Raw genomic sequence first — 27,971 nt, forward strand, 5'->3', positions numbered from 1 at the left:
AAATAAAAAAACAGATTGATAAAGAACAGTTTATAACTGAACAAATATAAAAGCTACATAGGATAATGCAGCATACATATTGCATACATACATATAGTGATGCAGAAAAGTAAAGACCAGTTTTTCCAACTATCATATGACGTCACCAATCATCATATCCACAGACCAAGCGACGCAGTTGTGCGTCAGACATCCCTGTAGACCACTGCAGGGAATTCAGTGCCTTCAAATAGACCGTGAAAGAAATGTAGATGACATGTCTCGAAGCAGGAATAATAGGTCATACTTGTGAAAATCCAAGAACTTTGCTAACACTCAAGGCATTGTTTCTTTGAGAAATTTGACAACACTAGACAAATACGTTTCGAATCCAAGTTGACTTTTTTGAATAAAAACTGGATCCCTTTTACCTATGATATTTTTTAAAGGCAAAATATCTTTTGAAACACATGATCTACAACTAATTTGTACACAACAAATGTTGTAAAAAGTAATTTTATCTAAATCACAAACATCCGGTATGTGTATTAAAAAGAAAACAAGCCATGCTTTAGTTTTTTATCGAGATAAGGTTTTGGTATTCATAGTTAAATTAACTTGTACAATTCAACGAGTGAATAATGAATAATGAATAATGATGAATAATGAAGTTTATTTCCCACAAAAAACCACAATGTGAAATAATGAAATAATGATTTATTCCACCATAATTACATAAAATACAAATCAAATAAAAACTCGGAATTACGTTGCCACAGCATCCAGTTAATGTGACAACGTTCAATAAAAATAAAAAATATAATGTACATTCTATAAATTTTCAGTCCTAATGTAACAATACATGAGATGTAGAGAAAGTTATACTTAGGGATAGATTATCTTAGCCTACAAAATAAAGGTTATATTATGGTACTAGAATAGGTTAGGTATATTTACAGATTAAATACGACACAACCTAACTGATGAAATAAGAGCGAAGACGTAAACGAACAAAATTTATACAATTAATCACCGTTTGCCATGTTATGTTTGTTACATCAATTTCGTTGTTTGTGTGAAATGTCAAAAGTAAAACTCCAAATAACCTATAGGCGTCCTGTAACCCTACCTCACCACCTTCACCTTCACCACTTCTAAGTAATTTAATAACATTCACAGAAAGTAAATCCAATTCGTCTAAAAACATGAAACATAATATACTTACACTGCGTTTGCCTATTGAGTAGGATGATAATTAAACTGTCCAATTAAAAAAGATCACAGTTTATACCATATTTCATATATATATATACAGGGTGATCAACTCAAGGAGGCTACCATTGGGATATCGGAAACGGTAAGAATTAGAGAAAACTTTAAATGGGGGACATTCCTTTATTTTTTGTGGCAGTTAAAAATATGATTTTATTTTTTCGAAATTCAGCTGCCATTTTCCAAAATGGTGGCCAACTTTGAAATTTTTTATGGAACACCCTATATTTTATGATGTTTTCGGATAGAACAGGCAATTTAAAAACTTTTTTATTCTTGACATTTTTTCGATAAACCCACTCGTTTAGGAGTTACAGCCTATGGAAAAATGACTTCCGGTGTACATTTTACATCATGTAGCTCCTAAACAAGTGGGTTTATAGCGAAATGCGAAAAGTTAATAAGTCTTAAAATTGCATCCACATTCCAAAAAGAACATAAAATTCGTTAAAACTATTAATTCTATAATTTCAAAAATGGCGGCCATTTTCCAAAATGGCGGCAAACTTGAAAAGTGGAAAACTGTATTTTATGGTCTTTATGGAATGTGGATGCAATTTTAAGACTTATTTGACGTATTTACTTTTAGCATTTTCGCTATAAACCCACTTGTTAAGGAGCTATATGATGTAAAATGTACACCGGAAGTCATTTTTCCATAGGCTGTAACTCCTAAACGAGTGGGTTTTATCGAAAAAATGTCAAGAATAAAAAAGTTTTTAAGTTGCCTGTTCTATCCGAAAACATCATAAAATATAGGCTGTTCAATAAGAAATTTCAAAGTTGGCCGCCATTTTGGAAAATGGCGGCTGATTTCGAAAAAAATAAAATCATATTTTTAACTGCCACAAAAAATAAAGGAATGTCCCCCATTTAAAGTTTTCTCTAATTCTTACCGTTTCTGATATCCCAATGGTGGCCTCCTTGAGTTGATCACCCTGTATATATATATATCTATTTATCGTCCTAAAAATAAACATCGTACGTGTTTCAAGTGTTTATTGGAAGTATTTTTATATATTTTCCATAAGAAAAACTCCTCAAATAAAAAAAAAATATATAAATACATAGGTTTTGCAATCCTGTTAATCCCGGGATTAAAAGACCCCAATCCCGGGATATCTTGGTAGGTACCAAAAATCGACCAGGATCCCGGGATTGAGACCCCTATTCTGACTACTCACACTAAACTATTCTCGTACGGTACTTTTTTCACTCAGGACCGCTTTATAAATGTGCCAAGAGATCTTAGGTTTGTTGGGGGTATACGGAAGACCAAAATTCCACCTTATAAGGTAGGTGAAGAGGAGCTCAATTTTCTATCCAGCCCCATAGCGCATCACACGCCTACCTCGGGCCAGCTTTCACTTTGAATTACACGCTTAAACCTAATTTTCCAATCTCTCAGTTCATTTTCCCATAACATTTAAAAGAATTAGATATCTTGAAGTAACATTATAAGTAATATAAAACTAAATTATATGACCATGCTGTCTGATTCATTAAAAACACATTTCTTTGATACTTACTTTTAAATGTTTCTGTCGAATAGTGTTGGCAATCCTGGCACAATGTTTTCTTGTGGTTCTTATAAACCTCAAAGGTCTTTAACATTTGCAGGTGTACAGTATATATGAAAGTGAAACAGCTTTAGAGAAATTTGATGGAGCGCGATCACTGGATGTTCCAGATTATCAAGAGTCTAATTATTGAGGTTCTATTGTAGTAATAAAATGTGAAATAATTAAATATTAAATGTAATGTGATGAAACTGACGATAACTTGAGCGGAGTATTAACAACCCATACGATGATACGATGAATCACAATGGCCTTTGGAAAGCATCCAGCTATGGTTATTTTGATGGTCGAGGGATCTGCTATTTTAAAGTGTCTATAAAGTGGGTCGTATGTGACTTAAAGGAAATCTCGCAAAGTGTAGGCGAAGAGCATAAGAAAATAATAATTGTTATTATTGTAGATTTGACAGTTTTATTTATTTACACCTACACCCTAATACCACATCAGAATTTCAAGCCCACGAGTAATTTGAGGGTGTAGGAAAAATTGTAATGTACCACTGCTGAACATACCAATGAGACATAACATCTGATGGCAAGAGATAGGCATCTGGATTCATCATTGTCCCTGTTACTTTATTGTTACATAATGTAGATTGTAGTAGTTTACGCAACGCTCACATAAGGAGTCTTTACTACACAAGTTGAAAATTTAAAGTACGAGCCTTGGCGAGTGCCTTTAAAACTTCTCTGAGTGTCGTAAAAGCTAATGACGCGAGTTGCGTACACTAATTTACCTACGACCATTTCTTAATTAATTACTAAAATTCACTTCTCATAACTTCCAAGAGAGGTTGTTTTAGTTTTTAGCCTCTCGTTGGCACTCATGGCAATGCAATGTTTAATCAATTAAATTAGGCTGAACAGCTGATAAGTTGTTCGAAGTATTACAATTTTACTTCTTTTTTCTCAATTCTTGAACCTCGTTGGTCCAAATTTGTACTGTAAAGTAAGTAAACGATACTGTAAAGGTAAAGTGAATCTTTGTCAATTATAAGAACTGAATAAAAAAGCTAGTTTAAAAAATAATCATTGGTAAAAAACATTACGTAACGTGCTCAATTTTGAACAGCAGGTTTGTTTGTCCTTCCGTTTTTACTTTAGAAGTAAAGCTGCAGATCACAGTACTAAACTGCTTGCTTGATTGTGGCTTGCTTGATGTCCATGATAGGAAAAAATTTTTCGTCATACTGCAGCAAAAACAGCTGTTTTTTAATGCATTCATTACGGGTCTAAAGTAGCATTTCTACACTCTAGGAGTAAAAATCATTTTTAGTCCCTAGGGAGTAAAAGTCAGCTGTTGTATATTTTCATTGTGGTAATCGTATCGATCCAAAATATTTATCGATTGATTTATTAGGTAAGGTTTTAGCCTATTCTTGTTGATCGCTCGACATATCGATGGTATAATGTACTGTAACACAATCGTAATAGACAAAATGATTGAATCACTTACTAAACAGCTGCTTATATGCATTAGCTCTTGAAAACAAGCTGGAAATTGTTATGAGAGGTTATCTTTACATACAAATTCTTTCGGTCTAGCTTATTTTATTAATTATGCAATATGACGAAAAATATAGTTCACCAAATGAGCAAAAAGTGTCTTTTTAACCCTAGCTCATTTCCCGACTTTGGGTCAAAAAGAGTCACTTTAGGCCCTAGTGATGAAAATATACTATTTTTTATCTAGAGTTAATTTTGAGAAGTACTCATAGCAGTTATCCACACCTGAGTTAAGTTTAAACTAATCATAAGTTACAGGTATACTAAGCAGGCTTTTAGTGCAAACATTTTAAAATACTCTAAATGGAAAACATAGGGGGTTTGCAACACTAACATCTACTGGTGTGGTCATAAGTATATCAAAACTCCCTTAATTTGCAGTTCTCATACCAAATTTGCTTGTGCAACTTATTGGTTTGATATAGTAACAAGTTTATCAATTCAAAGCTTGATTTATGATGTCAGTTTTGGTGGCATTCGTTAAGATTACAAAACTAAACATATTTGTTTTGGTTAAAGTTATTGGTAGGCTATTAATGATGAGATATAGACTATAGGATGAGATATTAATCCACACCGCTTGTTGAAATCCTACTTCATCAAAAGAATTTAGTAGAAATTCTGGCAACTTTGATGTTTTTTTGAGCTTGCCATCACTGATAAGGTATTTTTTTAGCTTAGTGAGAAAAACTGCAACGTCGGTTAACTCATAGTACGTCTCACACCACAACTCTCAAACCAATAACCAAGTGGGGTAAAAAAAGGTTAAGATCATGTTTCAAAATAATATTTATTTATCATAGGGTATGTTTGTACAAGTGTTCGGAACTGTATGTATGTACAAATTTACAAATATCCACTTACGTATTTACAAACTGACATATCAACTATCTCACAATATGTTAGACTAAACATTTATGATTTCCAAATTTAGAAACACCAGGCCACTGATTCATTCAACAATCGTCGATAAAAGATTTCACAGGACAGTGAACATTATGGTTTACTCGACCAGTGATTAAACGCATTAAAAAATTACAGGAAAGTATTAATCGGTGAAACGGTTAATACTAATTTAATTTCTTATTTACTGTACTATCCTCTTAAAATATATGTGCAGTCTTTTATTTCTATCACATCCAAAAATGAAAACTTAAAACTAACTGTCATAAATAGCAAAAAATATATAATTTATCCCAGATAAAATAAAATCTCAGAAGATAATCAACTTCTTACGCTCTTATACTAATTAAGCCGTTGTAAGAGAAAGTCCATTCAGAGACTTTCTACAGTCTACTACGGAAAATGGAAAATTTAAAAGTAGTAGAGCTTGAGGTAATAATAAAGAAATGCACGAAAGAGTATTTAAAAAACCCTTAATGGAAATAAATAATAATCACAGCGTAGTAAAAATAACTTATAACAATTATTTGCAAATCCCGTGCAAATCATTCGAAATATTACAACTGTACAAGTAGTCTAGGTAGTTTATGGCCTCATCACAGGTATAGGGACACTGTGTTATTTCACAATCAAACAAAAACACAGTGCCAATGCCGTTTAGTGTCTACGACGACACGGCATTAAAAAAAAGACGTTATTTACAATATTAACACGGCGAATATCAACAAACATAAACTGTCTTAAAAGTCGATACGTTTCAACACCCTTAAATAAATAAATTAGTATCTAGGAGGTGCGGGCACTATTAACACTCGCTGTACGGCTGTTGGATCATAGTCCGGCAGGAATACAAGTCGGGGGTCAGGTGGCAGACTACAGTCTCTCCGTCAAGCACCGCCACGCTGCCTTGGACCACACCTTGCGTGCGCGCCTGCTCGAGACGGTGCCTCAGAGCTGCGTCCAGCGCCGCCTGGAAGTTGGGGGCAGGCGGGGGAGAGTACGGGATGAGAGGACGGTGGTCCCCGTAGCTACGAGACGATTGTCTGCTCATGTCACTCTGTCGTCGGCCGTCTTCATCACTCATGTCGCTTACACTGACTTCATGACGTTCACGCTCACGTTCCCGTTCTCGCTCGATCTCCTCGTAGACAGGATCTTCGTGTGCTGACGCAACATGCTGTTCTCGTATCTCTGTGTAAGTATGGTTCCACGGGCTAGCGGCTCGTCCCCGCCCACTATGGGGAGGCATGCAGTCTTGCTTATGGTACTGGTAGCTAGGACGGGGCCTCTCCCCTCCACTGTGGTTGTGATTGTGGATACCCACGACTCCTCGCGGTGATTCCTCCCTTTCTGATCCGCCGTGCCCAGAGTCTCGACTGTACGTCTTAAACGAAATATTCTGAAAATAAATATTGGCATTGTAAAAAAGAATTAAACCCATAAATAGGTGAATTCCAATACCCCTAACAAAGTAAAAACTAAACCATGATATGTTTGTCAGTAAAAAAAGTATTGTGTACTACTATTGACTATTGGATACAGAAGAAGACATTTATATGGATCAGCTGTCGCCAATTTTTTACTAAAAATAATGTAGTTGTGTGAGCCAGTCCCAGATTGGTCTAGTATCTAAAACTCTATTTTGTACCTTATTTTTTGTTACTGACATAGTTACTGGGTCATAATAGTTGTTATAGCTCATAATAAGTCATTTCACTAGTTAGACTTGGTAAAAACCATCGTGCATTCGGCAGAAATCGGTAATTTATATCAGTGCAATCTGTAGGCGGCTCACATCAACTAAGACAAATTGGATTGTCTAGTTGTATTAATAGTCAAAGGTACTACAGAGTTGACAAGTAGTATATTTGTAATCAAATTGATTGGTTTTACAAGTTTATTTGTATTTGTTGGTTTTTAAGTAGAACTTCAATAATTGTAAAAGAAGATGTAATATTCATTGAATGCAAAAATGTAGCATCTTATTGTTACCAAGCTTGAGGTAACTTGTACTACTATTTAAAGTATGTACAATTCTGCAGATTATATAAATGTATCTTTTAGTATAGATATGTACTCTAGATAGGATAGATACTCTAGATATGTTGTATTTTAATTAACTAAGTATTTTGTAAAACTTTGTATTTTATTTGTTAATTTGGAATATTTTGTATGTGTTTTGACTATGTCTATTCCTTTGTACAAAGAAAGGTCAATGGCAATAAAACTCTTGATTCTTGATTCTTGATAAAATATGTCTAGTTTGGAAGACTTATGGTACCTTCCATGTCGGCGGTTTATGTAGGGGATCCCACGTGGTAGTTGCGGACTTGGGGATGGTGGTGTGGGGGGAGCGGTGAGTGTAGTGGTGAGGCAAGGTTGCGACTGTGGGCCCCGCCACTTCTACAGCTGGCCCCGCTTGTGGCACTCCCGCTGTGCTGCGCGAGCTCCACCCACGCTGCAGGAAATACTGTAAGTAAATACATAAACTTAGTCAAAGCCAGTGCAATGTTCCAGTACGTCAGTATCAGGCAAAGATTTACTCTTTGAATACCATTGGGGATGAACGAACAAAGGCAGTGGAACATGCTTAACATGGACTCCCTTAATTCTTTAATTTCTCTCAGCCCCTAGAACTACATAATCAATGTTAAAACGTCATGGATAGTTTGAATTTATTGTTAGATGGTTTAGATGTGATATTTTTCTGCATGGACGCGCAACCGTGGTTCAATAAGATCAATGCGCCACCAATCTTACATCAAAACACTGTACAGTGTTACAATAGGGTCTAATGCTGCATACCACAAAACCCATTCTAGGTAAGTTTCTCCTCCTTCCCTACTCTCTCACTACCCTAAACTTGAGGTTTTTTACTTGTCCCTTGGTAGTTAAACTATTAAGTTACACTCTAAAATAAACACTTCCCCTACACTGTAAGGATGGATTTAAAAATGTAACCAAATGACTGATCAGATTTCCACCCTTACTGTCCCTGGGTGTGTTGGTTTTTTGCTTATAGGTTAGCCCTCCTACCAAATCTTGTATTAACTTATCCTAAATTGCACAGAACCAACAACTTAAGTAGGATTCAAATCCTATGTTGCCTCTTGCCTCCTAGTTATGGAAAAATTGCTGTAGACGGTTTAGTCATCGGTTATATTTAATCACCGATCTGAGAATATGTGGTCGAGTTCCAGTAATCGTTTTTTTGTAAAATTTACAATATATGCCAAGCTAAAACGTCATCTGGTATTATTGATTTGTGCTGGGATAAGCTGCTGTTGGTTTTAGTTTTGTTTAGAGCACATACTAAAGGGATTCAAAAATTACAGAAAAAAATTATTAAAATTACATTGGGGAAATATTTTGAGGTAATCATCGTTCGTACATACAACGTGTGAAAGTATCTTTATCGTCATAAACAATATTGAACATGTCAGTATTTAATGAATATAGTAGCGTTATCCACAATAATGAGTGGCTGAGTGATCGTGGACGATGGAAATCGTGGATAACGCAAACTTAACCTAAAATGCCTGAGGAAATAACAAACATTGATTTCAAATGTATGACTAAACTTTAATACAAGTTTAGCAGGGTAGATAACTTTCAACTTTGTTTCACACACTTAAAAAACAAATAATATTAGGAATCTTATGTATAGGCCTAGTAATGACAAAAATTAAAACACACACAAAATGTAACATATTAACTCATTGGTGACAATTGATGACTCATCGGTAGGTGAAGTAAGCAAATCAATAGTCTACCTGCAAAATCATCATAGGCCTCCTCATGCTAATTATTTTTACCGTCACTGCATAAAGTATATTTAACTTGGATAATATAATTTTCTATTTTGATTTTTTGTGATCACGATTAATCCACATTGTAGTTAATCAATCTGTGGATAATGGGGATACTACTGTATATGGAATGTACAGAAATTAATATATTTATATTGTTTAAGTTTTTAAAGGAACACTTGCAACCTGGCAAGTTGTTTATTATGAATCAAACATTGTTATGCAAACGACAAAAACGCACTGTGACTTTGAACAATTCTTCCCTAATCATCAACTATAACTAAAACCACACATCGATGCTATAAATAAACTTTCAATACTCTTTGCCTTTTCTGAGATTTAAGATGGTGAAAGAGATTTATTCACTTACTATCATTTTCATAATGCATGATATTTTATATTGAGTTTTTGTCCGAAGAATCATAAAAATGTCTTTTTTTAGATATTATGAAACACACTTAAGTGAACTATGGAATTTGTCATAGGAACATTCTAGTATTTTTTCAGGTTATATGTTGCACACAGTCGTGACTCCAGAAATAAATTGTTTTGGAATTTGTAAGCAATACTTGGAAAAGTGTAGGTGGGCATACAATAATTATTGTACATAGTAGTTAACACCTATTCATAACTAATAACTCCCTTATACCTCTTAGTCCATTTCAAGCAGTGAAGATTTATTTTTTTAGTGCAGAAATATCATAGTGAACAGTTAAACCAGAGATTCAAGTGATGCATTTAGAAAAAAAAAACAGTAAAACATTTAAATAAGAAAGTAAGATAAACAATATCCTCCTTATTTTTTATAAGAATATAGAAAAGTGAAAAATTGAATTGTGTGACAAGGTTTAAAATATGTTAAGTTTTCAAATATCATGTTCAATGAAATTCTTTGACTAGATTATCTTTTTGGTATTTTGGCATAATAATAACTATTGCCAAAAAAGTCTGTTTACAATTTGTTTAAAGTATTTATATCGTTAGTATTAATTTTTTATGATAGCAATAAACTAATTTGATCCAACATGTGATTCCCGACAGTTGTTAAATACAAATAAAAATAAAAAATATTTGTTTGAAGTAATCATATGTGGAAAGCGTAATGATGTATTAACTAAATTATGTTTCTTGGGTTTATAATTAAAACTTTAAATGTGCTGTTAAAATAGTTGATAATCATGGTCATTAACATTCAAAGCAAGATTATAGATAAAGAATTTTATGTCTAAAAAAGTGTTGAATCAAAAGCATTATAAAATGTTATTTACAAAATTATGAAAAATTTAAATTAGTTTTTGCCAAAAAGATTTCTTAAAATAAATAACATTACCTAAGATGGGAACCTTTTGAAGCATAACACATTTAGAGACCATCTGATATGCATAGTTTTGTAACTGTCATTGAAATCAACGGATTTTGTATAAAAATTATAAACTATTCTAAATTTTCTACTTCAAAATGTTTATCGCGCCAAATCGATCTCTGAAGTGTGTGCACTAGGATAGAGGGTGGAAGAATACCAGAACCATTGCTGCAGGACCAGTTATGAGTTTGCCAAATTTTGAAAAGTGTACAAGCGGGCCCAGCCCCCATGTTAGAGCGTTGCGTAGCGTTAGTGAGGTGGTACGGGGGTACGTGGGTATGTTGTACCTTGGGGGGCTGGGGTGCGGGGGGTTAGATGAGTACCCACACTAGTTCCGTGCTGGTCCGTATGCGTGTGGCCGCTGTGTGACTGGTTGGATCCCGTGTAGAGACTGGATCTTCGCTCCTTACCACTCCCACTACCACTGCCACTTCCGCTACTCGTACTCGTCTCTCCCACACAGCCCAGGCACTTCACTAGCCACGGCTGTCGCCTCAACATTTTCCTATATTCTTTTTGAACCTGCACACAGAGAGGTTATGTGGTTAGTCAAATTGATCAGATATAATTAGGATTATTTTCTTAAACATCAATGATTTATTGATTTATCAAAATCTTGTACAGTGGAACCTCAATAACAAGGGCCTTAGTAACAAGTCTTTCTTGATAAAAAGTATCATTTTCAAATACACTTGAATAGGCTATTACACCTAATCACATGTTATTGCAAACCTCAATGAGAAGTCAACCTTGATAGCGAGTCTTATTTAATAAACCCCATGAGAGTCTTGTTATCGAGGTTCTGCTGTAATTAGTTTTAACCGATTCTGTCTTGCCCGAGTGATAAGATTTTACAAGTTATAGAGCTGGATGAAACCAACTTCTTTGACTTCTTAAACTTCACTCGAAATTAGTTAACAAAGAACATTTTAATATGTTAAGATAATGAGTCCTTCGGTTATCCGTGATTCATTTACAGTGCGATTAAAAATTGGCTGAGATGAACCAATAAAGGTGTAGTGTTTTTATTACCTTGATGCTTAAAACCCCCTTTCAGTGAAAGTTATGTAACAATTAACAGGAAATTTTCTTATTAGAAAAATAACATTGGAAAAGTGTAATATATTATGTAGGATTTATCTTCTTTTGAAAAGGTACAATATTGGGTTAAAAAGTGGGAACATATAATTCACATAATGTATGCAAAATACATTTAAACGCATGGATCTTGAGACCATTAGATTTTAAAACTTATTTTATTCATTTCCATCTAACATTATTTATGATGTAATTATTTATGGATTCCTGTAATATTTTTTACATTGTGTAAAAATCCTAAAATACTAAACTACAGCATAATGTACTACCGGTACCATCTCTGTTAAAGTTGTTTGCAAGTAACTGATCCAAAAAATGGAATATTTTTGTTAAATTCAGAATTTTAAAGTAACGTGACTACAATTAATACCTATAACATTAGAGTTCATCTTAGATATATATTAGGAACAATTATTTCTTAAAGCTAAGATTCTGTTGAGAATCCAAAAAATAAAATGTAATAACTAATTAAGAAATCTAATCTAACGATCATGCAGATGTAAGATGCAACAATTAAGTACAAAGGAAATAGTTGCTGTAACAAATCTTTAATTGCTATGTTTTCTTTTAACAAAAGGACTCTCATTGTTCAAGAAAATAAAAGTAATTGTATCATTCCTATAATTTTGAGAATTAAATTTGGGTTTAGATCACTTGCACGGGATACCTGACAAGAACTAGATCAATTCTGGGGTCTAACATATCGTCCAAGTCATGTGTGACATTAAATTTATCTGTAGTAATTGTAAAATTCTTAGTTACAGTACATTTTTACTGCCTTCGATATAATTGTTTGAACATAAAATACTTTTGTATGCATTATTTTTAAAGAAATAAAAAACTTAATTAGAGTTTGTAACCAAACTTTTTTGGGATATGGAGAAAAGAAATGTAGTGTATTATATGGGTTTTTAGAAGAATGGAGTTATAAATATTGTCAAATTATTTTTGATATCTTCAAAACAATACCAGTTACTAAGCATATGCAGGGGAGGGACACACAATAAAAGAAAGTATGCTCTGCTAACTAATAGGCAAGAAATGCTGATGGAATAACCACAATAACTTGTACTTTTGGTAAAGGAGAGATAGTAATCCTTATAGTGAACCTACATGCACAGTAAGTTTTGATTTTAAAAACAATTTTCAATTTTTTTGTGCCATGTGTGTACAAGTTTTGTTATAGATAAAAATGTTTAACTTTTTTTAACCAAACCATTAATTGTCAAAGACATACATGTCCTATCTACATATTAACCTTGTCTACAATGTAAATCTGATTACAAAAAACCATACAGGAAAGGAGTTCTAATAAATAGCAAATTTCATATAAAACATTAGAAAATAATAAATTGCTAAAATTATTTAAACTGATTGCTGCACACAAAAAAAGTTTTACATTAGTACAATAGACTAAAACAAAAGTTAATATGGCTTAACCTTTTCAAATTACAAAAGCTGAGAGAAATATTTCTTCAAGCTGTCACTGTTAAGGCTTCAGGATTAAAATAACAATTAGAAAGATATTGGCAGGTTTGATGTCTAATGTTATGATGACAACAACGGTTTGGATAGTAATTTTCATTGACAAAACCATTGATGTATAACATTGAGAAACCTATAAAATATGTACAGATTTCTAAATAACATTAAATTGCACTTTGTGTAGCAACTTAAAAAAATTAATAAAAGTCATGCGGTGAAAAGGGGTTAGAATAGAAGCTACACAAACACAGAAACTATAAACCAGCTAAAGCACAATAAACTAATAAACCCCTGTTAGGATTTTGGAAAATAAAAAATATTATTGATGATTGGAAACTATTTAAAATCACTTTAAATTTAAAGAAACAGTAATATTAGATTTAATTTTCAAGTTCTCAATTGCATATCACTAAAGCTTAGAGTTAAAAAAAAATATATAATTTCAAGTACAATTTTAGAGAAAATGTAACTGGTATATCTTTTTATAGTTTAAAATAAGATATCAATATTTTTATGAAATAAATATTAGTTAGACTAACATGTTTTGTTTTTGTAATTTAAATTTGACAGATGAAGTATAAGTATTCAAACATTTACTTCCTCTATCATTTATCGAGTGCACTACGATTTATTTTCATTTTTAGATAAAATATTATTATTCTTAAATGTTAATATTTTGTTTTTGACCCCTTTATAAAAACTCTCCCTCCCACTGTAATGTAGAAAAATATTTTATTGGTTTGAAAAAACTAATTGACAGCTTGAAGTACCTATTGTATTTTTTTACTGCTTGCTTTTAATTTGAATAAAAACTAAACAATTAATGTTAATATTAAGGTGTAGAAAATTGTTCAGAGGTAAGAAATCACTTGGAAGTTTGGAAATAAAAAAAGACTTTTTAACAGTTCTAAGAAGGGCAAGCAGATGCACATGATGCGTACAGTGATTTAACTAAATAGAAAACCCAATTAAATATTTTTGTGTCTAAGAATCTAAAAAAATTTGAAACATTAAGAAATCAAATTTCAAAAAGGTAAAAATCTTACCTTATTTTTCACGAATGAAGTAGTTAAGTGAATTGAGCAGCATGGAAGAGGAAACAAGGTCTAAAATGAATACCCCATTAAATATCCCACTACCCCTAGACTCCTCCGATTCCCCATTTTTATAAATAACTGAATTCTCAGTCAATTTTCCGTAAATAAAATCCTCGTGTCGGATTAGGTTACAGGTGAGCATTTTAAAACATAGTCCAAGTTATCAAATAGAAGATGCCAGAAAAAATGGTAATTTACAAATCAGTCTTTCTGTTTCAAATTAAATTAGTTGCATAATTTAATAACAAATTGTATCCTTAATGAAATGAGTTCATTTATGTTAGAAGAACAAGTTGTATGAATAAATGTTTTAAAGGTAATAGAGGTGTTATTTATAAGTCTATAAACATGTTGTATAAACAAACAAGGGTTTAGTTAAGGTTTTATTTCTTAATGATTTTTTCATTAATAAGTAGGTAGTATGATTTTTTTTTATTAAAAAATGTCAATAGCACTTTCGATATTCAAATACAATATTTATCTATGGGTAGAGATAAATTTATTTATATGATTTGATATTACTACAAATCATTATTTATCTTGTCAAACTGTTTTTGCTTTATTCTTTATGAGTAATTAAAATAACTACTTGTTTGTAAAGTTTTATATTTTTGTTGTTTTATACAAATTTTTAACAAGCCTTAATTTTTTATATTACACATTAATCAAACACCAAAAACATTAACAAATATATTCTAAACATTTATTCCCGAATTTGTTATTTAACCAATAATTTTATATTGGCTGGACTGAAATAAAACTTTCAAGAGCAGAGATTTAAAACTCAAGCATGAAATGTGTTTTCAAACTGACCTAGCTTGGCATAGAAAAGTAGAAGTGAACATATAAATGCAAAGGAGGCTAAACAGCGGAAAAATGTCAACAAGAGAAAGATTAAGAGAGCAGAAATATACAGACATACTAAAACTTATTCCAAAATATATTAACTAATCAACAAATAAAAGTTTAACAACAGAAATAATAGCTAGAACTACTCTTAGAAATAGAGCGTGTTAATAAAATAAGTATAATGAAGAAGTATTGAAGAATTTAAGCCTGCTAAAACCAAATTTGAATAGGGAGTAATGATAATTTTTGGGAGGTAACTTGAAGTTAAGAATGTCAAGTAGTTTTATTTTTTGAAATTAGTTGCAGGTTTTAAGTTTTTAGTAGCCTACTTGGAAATTTATAAAACAAGAAAATCATTGAGCTTATAAATGCAATACTGCTAAATTTTAATACTTATTGAGCTTTTTATCATCAGGGAAGGCGACGTTGTAGGGATAAGCTGTACTGTTTTTGCACGTAATCTCACACAGTAGCACTGAGCAAATTTAAGGTACATTGTGTCTTATGTCGTGAAATTTGATAATCTTATTGAACCTTAACTCGATTGGAAGCGGCTTTAAAATAATTGATAAACAGAATTATGAATCCTACCTATAAGATGGACTTTAAAACAATATGAATTCAGTCACTCAAAGTATGTTTTGTTTTTGTCCTAAGCCATCTAATCATTTAGTGAATTTTAGTAAAACTGTTTAGACATCCACTATGAATTGGGAATGTGTTAGATGAAATAATTCAAAAAATACCAATTATCACTTATTTTACTGCAACCAACAAATTAGTAGTTAGGGTTTTGCCCAACTAAGCTTGTATGAATCATTTTAAACACAAGTATTACAGGATAATATTACAGATTTCTGAACTTTGAAAATACTAAAAATGATATTTGAGTTTTTATTTACATTAATCAGATAGGCTAATTTGATTAGAACTCGTTGCTTTTTTTATACCTTACGACCACAAAACTTGTATACAGAACCCTAAACAAATTGTAAACATGTGTTACTAAACACGATAGGGATCGGTAACAAAATATCTGATCGGATATGTAACATGCTACGAATATTCTGATACTCTCAATAAGATTAAGTTTCAATGAGTTGCAAATCGCTACACTTAATAAAGACGAGATTCAAACCATAATTAACCTATGATGGCTGAAGCTCCACCAATATTCTGACTTTATGAATGACTAACTATATCGAAAACACCGTGGAACTGAACATTCATGGGTTAGTTCTAAATGACAGTCACAATGTATTCATGTATTGTAATTTAGTAAGGGCGGTTAATATTTTTGTTAGTCTGAGGTTAGTTTAGTAGCTAACGCGGGAAAGAAGGTATGTCAGAGATAAAATAATTTATAATACACAACAAACACCAAATTATTTGGCTGAGAAAAGATTGACTTTCAATAAAGTAAAAGTCAAAGGAAATACAAATCAAATGTGGTATTAACAATCTGTTTTGAGTATTGAGCGTTGAAGGAATTGATATATTCCATTGTTTTCTTTACTCCATTCCCATAGTCAAGACACAACTAGTTAAAAAAATTGAAAAAGCATACTATTAATCGAAGAAAAATTAAACTACAAATAAAAGTTTCATGAATAAAAACACTCTTGTAAATATAAAATGTATTGGTGGATAAACGAGGCCTAGAGTGTCAATCATATCATTTATTGACCATTCATATAAAAATTTAATACAATCTGCAAGTCCATTTACATAAATACTTTCAAGTTAACCTACGGTGCCTACAGGAGAGTGGTAGTGTGGCCGAGTCCAATGAGCCGTCTTACCTTTTCATTTTGAACACAATGGAATACAAATATAAAGAGTCCTTGTAAGCTGTTCAACACTGTAAATATGTATGCCATGAAGACGGATTCTTCGTTGAGATAGAGGAGTCCGAAGGTCCATGTGAGTCCCAATAGAAACACTAACACGATGGCCCCTCGTAGCCAGGCCCTGAAACATCACACAGATCCAAGTCAAATCACTGTTAAATTGTTAAGCCTCAATCAGGCGCAATAACAGGAATTACATAGATTTGGGCAATTCTTATTGCTTTTAAAATGAACCTTATTTATTAAGTTGAAATTTATGAAATTATGAAAGGTTGTGTTTCAAGAGATATATTTCATTATGTCATAGTTATTTAGGTGTCCGTTGTTTAGTCACCACATCTTAACCAAGGTGAGATAACCTAAAAGTTTAATAAAATACTGTGCAAGAATAAATTATTATATAATACCATATGAAGTATTATAAGTACAGCAGAACTCCAATTATCCAAACTCCAACAACTATCCGAATCGCTTATAGAACGAGTAAAAAAACTTAAAACAAAAGTATTAAGAAATCATTGTTAAAGAAGACAGATGTTGTGATTGCGGCTTAATCCAAAACCTCTCTTTTGCGGTTGTGTAGATATCATTACCGTCTCTTGAGGTCACGGAAACATCATCATTGTATATCACGATCGCGGCAAAACTTTGCACACCTTCGACGGTCTTTTAGAAATCATAATCGTCTCCCGCGGTCACAAAAACATCTTCATCGATTTTGGCGATCACGGCTAAATCTTGCACATCTTCTATGTTCTTGTAGAACATCCTCATCGTCTTCACCTTCACGGAAAATCAAAATCGTCTTCCGTTATCGCGGCTAAAGCGTGAATTTTTTATAGCGAAATTTTTACAGACACGTTCTGTGATTGCAATAGTAAAAGCTCGGCTAATTTCTGTAGAATACCCTAAATATTGGTCAAAATCCAGTAAATAAAATTGTTGAGTATCCGAATGTGTTACGATCCAAATTGATTCAAATTGTTGGAGTTCTTCTGTACATCAATATAAAACTCAGCAGCATATAGCAATATCTTAATTTAGTAATGTTTTATTAACCATGCAATTTATATTTCAACATTTAAATATTTTTGTGTGAGTTTTGAGTGTATGTAGACAAGTACACGATTCTATTTTATTACCACTACCGATGGGAAGTGTTTTATAAAAAACCTTATAAAACTATCAAGACATTGTGAATAAAAAAAAAAATCACAACAAACAGTGGAATGCAATAGTTTAGTAAAAATGTTGAGTGTTGATAAAAAGTGTAATGTTTTGAGAAATATTAAACATATAAATGAAGCTTCAGTACACTTGTGTATGAATAACCGACTATAAAGTACAGGTTTTGTCATTAATAGTGAAATTTATGGTAAGGTGAAAATGGTAATCTATTTTATAATTTGTGAGCACCTAAATGTTTACATATATAAAAAAAACATAACGAACATACAAACATTAAGTCTACAAACATAAAATGTAAACATTTTTTCAATGTAGAATTTTTTTCAGATTTTGGTTAACTAATCATAAATTATATAATATATAGCAACAAAAATATTAATAAGTTATTGATATCTCAAGACTAAATATAAAAAAGTTTTGAAGAAAATAAATTTTTACAGTGCAAAAATTTAAAAAATAGTTAAGCATCCAATGAATTTCTATCAAGCACAAAGAAAATTAAATAGGTACGAGATTATCACTACATAGAAAAAAATTGATTTAGGATTTGACGATTGTGAAACTGAAAGGGATAGGCCTATAATGCAAACCTAATTAGGGTGCAACGATTAGAAAAAAAAATTTAAGTAAAGTGAATTCCTACAATACATAAAGATGATTAGTTTTGAAAATTCGTTTGTACTAACAATCATAAAAATATTCAGCTAATGCATTTAAGCACAACAGATGATATGACTTAAAAACAAATCAGAACTAACATGAGTTTATATCCATATTGTTAAGCCAATGATGTATGTTGCCTCAACAAAAACTATATCATACTCTAAAACAAAATTGTGCTGAATTTTAAGTTGTCAACCTCAACCTTAAATCAAATTTACAACAACAAAAATTAAAATGTATCAGCTGAGATGAGCAAGGAAATTAACAATATTTACTACACCTGTAAACTTGACAAATAACAACCCAGCAATAGTTCCACAGTCATGGTGATTTATTTTAATGGTTTTATTAATGTAAAATTTATTTTTTTGTGCTATATTTAATTCATTGTGATAAACTTGATTATTAATGGTAACAAATATGATTTTAAAAGAAACAATTACTGTAATTTCTGACTGCTTTATCAAATTTTAAGCACAATATAAATACCATAATTTCCTCTATTAAACCAAAATGAAACTATTTTCAAAGCTCTATTTAAAATGCCCAAGTAAATAATAACAATGCTATAATTTTTTATGTAATCATTGATTGGCCTTTGGATCTTCAGAATTAGCCATTAAAGCTATACAGTATATGGGTTACTTGTGTCACTTTAAAATCAATCGGTAGTTTTATCTAAGAACGTAAGTTGTGCTCATTTTTATACACCACAAACTTCAAAGTTAAAACTACAAGAATCAATCTAACGGTAACACAGGCAACCTATAACTAAAACATAATCCTATAAAGAAAGAATAACTTATATTCTTGTAAATCTTTACAGAGCTAACAAATAATTGGAGAAGATGAAAATATGGTATCAGGAAGCATGAGAATGAGAATGAGATGTGATCCTAGGGTAGCTGAGCTTAGCTACAGAGCGTAACGGAGCTTCTAGCTACACTAACATTCAAGCTAGCTACAGCTATGTTACACATCAGGTATAAACATAATACTGTATTGAAATGATCTTACAGATGTGATAGCAATTTGTTCTGAAGTGCATTCTCCTCTCCGCCACTATGGCATGCAAGAGAAACACGGATGTTAATCACCGTACTGTGGCCACACGGACACCATAACACCATACAATCAATGGGGAAACTGTCAATCTAACACTTAACATAGTCTCTGTTACCCACATTTTTCATGGCGATTGTAAATTAATATTACCATACAAATTCAAACAGACCAAATTAAAACAATTGATTAAGAATAGTGTAAAAAGGTTATAGAATTTATCATTATACAGGGTGAGAAAATACAAAGCTTTGTAACAAACTCTTTTTTCAGTGGATACAACAAACACCATGAAGATGGATATAAATGTTGATTTATGTAATAAATTGAAATACAGGTTTACTTAATGGATGTATTGCCTCAAAACGTGAAATATTTACTTCTATTGAACTGATTGACATTATCAAAATTTAATTAGTCTGTATGGTTATATTAAGCATTGTTGTGACTGACATACTTTTTACAGGTTAGATAAATTAACATCTGTCCTGTTTAATTGTTACACAATTATTGCGATAGTTAGAGGAGATATCATAATCTACTATGATTAAATAAACGTGAAATATGCTGAACATTTCACATACTTAGTGATCAACATGACTAAAATGTTGGCTTCCAAAATTGTTAAAATTTCTCAATTATCTAAAAAAAGACACAGAATATGATAAGTTTGAAATTTATTGATGGCGAGTTAATACCCCAGAGTAAACAGGTTGTAGTCCCGTATTAGTTAAAAAGTAAAATATTTTTATGATGCCTCTGATTTATAAAAAGGATGTTTAAAAATCTATAAGCATTCTACCGAGTTACTTAATAATTTGAATCCAACAATAACAGCTTGTAAACCTCATGTTACCTCAATTTTTAGCTGAACATATTAAAACACCTTAAATATACAACAATCTAAACTATAGTAAAAACCAGTTGTTCTTCAATCCCAATGACTGAAAACAGTGAAGTCATGCGGAATTGATCAATACAGGTTTTCACACTCGTAAAATAAGTTGTTCTAGAGTCTGAACTACTCACTTTGCACTGGCCAATCTGGAATGCTCCTTGCTCTTCATGGAGACAGATGCATTGGCATGTCGGCACATCATGTAGATTGCCATACTTAAAAAGACTAGATTTGCCTGGAACACAAAGTACGGTATTTAAAACAAGAAGAACATGGCCATCAATCAGAAATTTGCTTGATATTGTGTTTAAAACAAATGAAATAGAAATCTTTATTTTGTACAATATTACATAAATAGTGTCAACCCTTGCTGTAAAAATAGATCAGTATTCAAGCGTTAACTATTTATTTAACACCATTGTCTTCATTACACACTTTTTCATACATACTTTCTGCCTAAAAGTGATCAGAGGTGGCAAAACCCATCTACAGAATAAATTGTTTTGTTTATTATAAATTCCCGTATGTTCTAAATTTATCAATATTATTTTCAGATTTTTTTTTTTTTGCTAAATACATAGAACACTTCTTTCCCAAATGTATTGGTTTTTCTTATAAAATATTGATCTACGATGAGTTAGGATTGTTTAATTTTTACGTCTTGTGTTACACTTGTGGCATAGATAATATTTAGAGCTTACTGCCTTATCTTTATAAATTAGTATGCAGTCATAGATGTATTGCATTAAATGTAGGAATTTCAAGAGTTAAAAAGTATTCTTCAATGGTAGATTGATCATAGTTTAGTTTAGAAATAATTTTTATGGCTTTTATCTGTTGTTTTAGGATACTGTCCAAACTTATTTTCTGTGTTGGTCCAACTATTTAAAGCTATTTAAGGTCACATATTACATTATAAATGTCATTTTCAAGCTGAGAATTGATAATTGCTCTTCAAAATTCAAAAAATTGTTGTCTTCTAAAGATTTTTCTTATTTTTTTATAAAGGCTATAAATATGAACTTTATATTTCAAACTTAAATCCAAACAACTGCACAAGCTTAACACCTTAAGAAGTGTTATCAAAATTATTAGTGGATGAAATATTAGAACATATTTTAATATTTTATTTAATATTTTGTCATTATTTAATATTTTGTAACAAATACTGTGTTTTGTAGGTGGTTAGTAATTTTAATTACAGATATGGTAAGTTGAAATGAAGTTTTAGTTAAGAATAGGTAAAGGTTAAGTGCAACATCAAAAGTTTATATTGCAAAAAATACACTAACCAAGATAAAACATAATATAACCGTAATAAAACAAATACAAATATCTGTTCAGAATGTTCAGATACAGACAAGCCAAAGAAACTTCTGTTTACTGATGAAGCAACTATGTCCATTGTATGGCCAAGTTGGATATTTGTGCGTCAATACCTGCCACTGGTTAATGCTGTTGCCTGTCACTTTAGACCACTTAGAACTTTGTTGTATGGAACAGAATTAGCCTAGAGAACATTAGAGGTTGCTAACTTTCATAACCACGCAAACTGTCCCATCAGGGTGGGATTTTCAATGGAATTTCTCCTTAGTACTAATGAAGCATAACATAATGTGCTTGTTTAGTTTCATCACGTAATTGATTTTGTAATTAAAATCTTTGATAAGCAACTGCAACTAGTTGTCTATGAATGTTATGGATATAATGACAACACAGCACAATTTTGTCTTTCTTATTTTTAAGTTATAAATTTGTCATGCGTGTCCACAAAATGAATTTTTAATACGTCTTACTAACAACGGCCACCAAAGAATCAACACAAAGATCTCGTATAGTTATAAATTACTATTGGTGTAGTGTAACTTTGTTTCTAGCAAGCGTGTAAATATTTATTATTAAATCTTTTGATACATTTAAAATTTCCTAGTGCTGATTTTTGGATCATAAAACTGATTCACATAACAATTTAAATGATAAGAAAATATTGAGAAAAGAGTTTAGGAATAGAAAAAATCCACACAGGAATTCACACAAGGTACTTACAAGTATCACAAGAATAACTGGCCCGACAAAACTGAATATAAAGAAGTTGTCAGCTCGGAGCCAACAATATCGATCAGTTCCGTAGCTCTTGTGGTCAATGAAGCAGGAGACAGCAACTATGAGAGTGGGAGCGCCATAGGCGAACATGTAGTACCACCTTAGTCTCGACTTCTCGGCCTCAAACACCTCAATGAGCATCACATACAGCTGAAAACCTGCAATGAAATATCACAACTGAAAAATCTCTACCTCAAACATTAGGTTAGACAAGTCTTGGAAGACTTACCGTAGAGAAAAAGAGCTCTAAGATTAGTTTTGTTTTGTGATAAATTATTTAACTGTAGCACATAAACTGTAATTACTACAATTTTCTTAATGTTTTCTTTTTTATTCGATAAAACATTTTGAGTACGAAACAATTTACTTATTCACAATAAAAGTTGACTTAACGACATTTGAAAGATTTGCATCATGGTAATTGCATGATTAATGTGCTAAATTAAAATAAATTTTCTTATTCATGTTATTCATGTGCACATTTTATTTTGATACACCAATTTAAGGCTGAATAGAGAGTTTTAACAAAGTATCCAAAGATATTAATTTAATGATCAATAACTGTAAACAATAAAAATAGTTTGAACAAGTTATCATGAAAACTCCCTTTAAAACATATCTATATCTAAAAACGATAAAATAGGAATTCTTATTTATGGTAACTCTCATATTGAGCCAAAGAATAATAATTCTATAATTATGGCACTTAGAAAGATTATAGCAACTTGTGCATGTGAGAACTACACTAACTGCAGTACTCAAGAAGTTTATTTCCAATGTAATTGCCTTTTCGTGTTTCCCAGCTCATGAATAATTTCTGACACCGATAGTTAAACTGCTACAAACACAAGAAATTATTTTCAACAACCATTTAGGTGTTTTGACTAGCCAATTTTACACATGAAAACATAATTTTGGATACTGAACAACAAAAATCGTTTTTGTTATTTTAGTGATTAATAATCAGGTATTTTCTTCAAAGGATATTTTTTTGTTTTTAAATCTGTGAATTGAAACTACAAATAAGACGATGTTAAGCTTAAGTAAAAATTTAAATTTTCTATTTTGAATTATTTAAAAAAATGTAAAATGTGAAGCCTGATATGTTATTTCTAAAAATCAAGCATAAATATTCACTGAGATTAAAATGGGTTTCAAAATTCAAACTGAAATAGAAAGCGTTGTATATTGCCCAAAAACTCAAACTTGTCTGTTCTTTTAGAAATACCTTTAAAATCTAGGGTCACTCAAGTGGTTTTTCAGTTAACGATTTTTGAAACATTGTATCACCAAAAAAAAAAAAAAAGGTTCTAGGCAAAATTGGAACACTGACAAAGGGTTTCTTTCTATTCATTACACACCTAAAGTGATGCTGAAATAAGTTTGTTCGTTGTAGCCTGTTAAAAGATAAGAGAAAGAATTCACACTTTTTCCTAACCCTGTATATTCAAGTTAGGTAGACACTTTTTATGTAAGTGATTTTATGCTGTAAAGGAAACATTAAGTTTGTGGAAACATTATGTTCGTATCAAACTGCATTGGTTGAAATGAGTATGTCATGAGCACAGAAAAACTTATTATGTAAAAGAATTATTGTCATATGTCGTGGCATATTTATGGAGCGAGAGAATACATGCATAAAAGAGTACTAAATGTCCATAATGTATGTGTGTTAGAGTACTCACCTTCAAGAAACATCCAGGCAAAAGCACAGAGGAAGAAGAAATGTAGTAGGCCTGCGATGACGCCACAAACTATGGCTTGGTCTGTTTGGCCGATCCCAGCCAGAAACAGTACTTCCGCCACAAGTAGGCACCCACACAGGTGCTTGTGGATTGTCGTTCTATCAGACTGAACCAGAAAGTGAGGTTAGTGACTGCTCTACTTTTCTTTTTTATTCAACAATAGCAGTAATCATTCTTATTTCTTACACAACCCAAGTTGAGAGATAATGTGTTTTTCCTAAATGTTCTGTTAGAATGTGAATCAACTTAGTTTTTAAAGCTATTTAGAATTGTGGATGATCACAGTTGTTAATAACGACACTGAAATTCCTTAGGAAATCAAAGCACTTTGAGTACTTTGAACTATAATCAAATGTATCAAAGCATATTAAAATCCAAATTATGTATAATAGGCAGCAGACGTACCTTTAGGCCCCGGAAGAGTTGAAAAGTAATAATAGCCAAAATGAGGCAGACGACGGAGATGATACACCCTATGTAGGTGATGACTTGAAGTGCAAGTGTGTGAGAAGGAGGCAGATAAGTTGCTTGGACGTCCATCAAGATGGCGAAGTTGGTGAGATGGTCGCACTTGCAGATTGTATGAGTCAAGTTGGTGGACTCGACTCGGCAACCTTCCTCTGACCATGAACTGCAAATTGTTGTGGTGATTAGAGATCACAAAAGTTATGTTAATACTCTATTACACTGGACACAGAGAAGTAAGGTACAGAGGAAACATTCAATGACACTTAAGTGGTGTCACTATTCGCTGGTGACAAGGACAAAGTATCAAACTCCATTCCCCCATCCTCATGTACTACAGTGCTCACGGTAGATGAAGACCCTGTGACATAGGAAGGAATTTCTGCACAGTCCTTGCCACTTGGGCTCTTCCTTGCTCGTCAAAAGTATATTTCTGGCATAAGATACTAGAACTGAAAACGCACGATTGTCCCGTACACACCTTACTGCAAACCTTACTTTTCTGTGCAGAGGGTTAGATTACAAGCTTGTGAGTAATAAGCACGCTTGTTGGCAAGTACATACATCTTTGGCTTTTAACAAAATCCTCCAAAAACATGTCGCTTTTTCACAAGCAACTATGAGTACACCTGGGAGACTCGGATAGTTTTATGATTTAGTTCTTTCAAAATCCGGTGAGTGGCATGGAAAGTTACTGAGAGAGTGAACATTTTGGACATATTTTTAATAGTAGTCATCAAGCGAGTACACTGGGCTTGTTTACGAGCTGTGTGTAAAAAGTCTGCTTGTATCTTGTAAACTTGCAAAGAGAAATCAAGTATTTACAATGTTATATTACATAAGTACAGGTTAAGCAAAGGGATACTGTATTAATTAAATTGTATGGTACAGGATTAATTAGTATGTTTTAATAATACAATTTTACTGACCATCCAGTATACCATCATGTTTTGTATGTTCATGTTCACTCAAAAAGTAGATAAGACAGCTAAACTACATAGTAAAAACCACTTGCACAAAATGTTAGTGAGATTAATTACATTAAAGTACAATTCTTGAAATAGTAAATTGTTTGATATTTATTTCTTTTTAATGAATATTTTGTAATTTTTTGAGCATAGGAAAAGTGTTTCTCATGACAATAACAATATTTAAGTGCACAAGATGTGATCAGTTGCTAAGGTGCGCATCTGAAGATTCTTTACCTCGTCGTGTAGTCCCAGAACACACATGTAGGATTGGTGACGTTCTCAATGCGAATATGCCTGAGACATACGGTGACTGGGTCTGATAGTTGAATGTGACGTCCCTTACCTAAACTGGCTGATATCACCTGTAAACAAAGATAGTGGTTTAAATCTGTTCCTGCTAAACATCCTACGTTTAGTAAATAGTCTACATATATGTCATAAAAATTAAAAATTACAATAGTTTTTATTACACTGAGGTATCTAACTACCAATTTTTAAGTACTTATTAAATTAAAATAATCACACGAGGTGTATACAAATTTGCAGTTTTTTTATTCTGACAAGACTACAATAAATTACATGATAAAAAGTCAAAACACTCAAAACGTGTAAGTCTAATATATTTGTATACTTTTTTAAAGCTGTGTAAGTGATAGGGGTCTCTAACTGGTCCTATACACTAGGTTCACACTGGAACACCACCATAGGTTAATAAAAAAAATCTTCCCATGCATTTACACCAAATACCTGCTACAATAGACCACAATTAATTTACTCAACAGCATCTTTCAGCAAGTATAAGTATTTATTTAAGTTATTTACAAAAACATACTTTTTGACAATCTAAATCAGCTGGTGTCCGGTAAAAATTCATTACAATACAGTAAGTATGTACTGAAGTCCCATTTAATAAAAAAGGCGGCAAGCAGCTGTTTTCCGGACTAAATTCATATGTGGAATGTCTATTAAAACAAAGTAGTGTGGCGAGAATAATGTTTCATTTCATCTATGAACATTACCTTGCTGTTGATGAGCCTTGTGGCATTGGCTGACTCCAGTTGTAGAATCTCCTCTAGTCTATCAAACGCCACAAACACCAGACGCACTAGACCTCCTTCGCTGTTCTCCATGAGAGCTTCTCTCTCCAAACGGATCCAGTTTCCTCCGGGGACGGAGCTGCCTCCTCCCGCCCCCAACCCTTCAAGGGAGCCAGGGGCGGGGAATACTTCAGCACCAACATTTCGAAGCTCTACCACTCTTACACTCAGTACTGCAACATTGAAGAAGTGCTTTACAATTGGAAGGTTAAACATTCCTAATCCATAGGTTGCATACCTCTGTTGTCAATACACTATTTGGTTAGTTTGGATAAGTAATTCATTACTCACTTTCCAGATTCTGATTGTCACAACTTTGGTGGATCTAATAATTAAATATTGGTGGTATTCAAGGGGTTAATGGGTCAGTTGGGTAATAAATATATTTTTTTATTCCATGACGGCTAAATAAAAAATCTACGATAAGGAAGATGTTCACAATTTCACCGTGTCCATAGGGGACGCTTCAAGATAATGTACAATATGGTATAAATCCTACAATTGATTTTAAAACATCAATACTTTTCAAAGAAACCTGATTTTGGCTTAAGACCTGAAGGTTAACTTTTTTTACCCAATGTGGAGTTAAAAACTTTAGTTGTAGACAACTAAATAATACTACATGTTTCCAAGTTTCCACTCCTGACAAATACTCACGTATATTTTTGACTCCATGGGTAACAGTCTTTTCCCGAATCACGGTGTCAGCTAGGAGGAATGAGTTCTCCTCAAGCCCTACGAGCAATGAAGTAGCGACCATCATCTGCTCCTTGTGGGTAAGATCTCGCCAGGAAGCTAACTGTGAACTGTCCAGCAAGTTACTGCTGGTCTTGACTACTCCATGTAGAAGCTCAGTCACGATCGCCTCTCTCTGTCTAGGATCCGGGAACGTTTGGATGTCTATTGACATCTTCTCTGCCATCTTCTTTATAATCTTGGTGGTTGTCATCATATCCCCTCCGTACAGAGTTTTGCTCTCCGTTACCTGT

The 27,971-nt window shown here is 32.4% G+C and overlaps 1 protein-coding gene across 4 annotated transcripts in view; it reads right to left on the reverse strand.

The window, feature by feature from the left end:
- Positions 1 to 5,107: 5,107 nt before the first annotated feature.
- LOC128997978 (latrophilin Cirl-like) overlaps positions 5,108 to 27,971 on the reverse strand; it is a 171,611-nt gene continuing 148,747 nt past the window's right edge. For 2 of the 4 annotated variants that reach the window (XM_054423860.1, XM_054423858.1), the window contains 12 exons: positions 27,640 to 27,967; positions 26,905 to 27,155; positions 26,120 to 26,247; positions 24,855 to 25,080; positions 24,390 to 24,555; positions 22,648 to 22,862; positions 20,733 to 20,836; positions 19,659 to 19,703; positions 16,743 to 16,911; positions 10,739 to 10,933; positions 7,521 to 7,709; positions 5,108 to 6,638 (listed from right to left, as the gene is read on the reverse strand). In XM_054423860.1, coding sequence (XP_054279835.1) covers positions 6,045 to 6,638; positions 7,521 to 7,709; positions 10,739 to 10,933; positions 16,743 to 16,911; positions 19,659 to 19,703; positions 20,733 to 20,836; positions 22,648 to 22,862; positions 24,390 to 24,555; positions 24,855 to 25,080; positions 26,120 to 26,247; positions 26,905 to 27,155; positions 27,640 to 27,967 — 2,610 coding nt within the window. In that variant the 3' untranslated portion in view covers positions 5,108 to 6,044. Of the gene's footprint in view, positions 6,639 to 7,520; positions 7,710 to 10,698; positions 10,934 to 16,742; positions 16,912 to 19,658; positions 19,704 to 20,732; positions 20,837 to 22,647; positions 22,863 to 24,389; positions 24,556 to 24,854; positions 25,081 to 26,119; positions 26,248 to 26,904; positions 27,156 to 27,639; positions 27,968 to 27,971 lie in introns of all 4 variants that reach the window. The other 2 variants (XM_054423861.1, XM_054423859.1) reach the window with 2 other exon arrangements.

The sequence above is a fragment of the Macrosteles quadrilineatus genome, unplaced genomic scaffold (genome assembly GCF_028750875.1).
Source record: "Macrosteles quadrilineatus isolate MER2022 unplaced genomic scaffold, UCM_ALF_1.0 Scaffold_7__1_contigs__length_78375512, whole genome shotgun sequence".
Lineage (NCBI taxonomy): Eukaryota > Metazoa > Arthropoda > Insecta > Hemiptera > Cicadellidae > Macrosteles > Macrosteles quadrilineatus.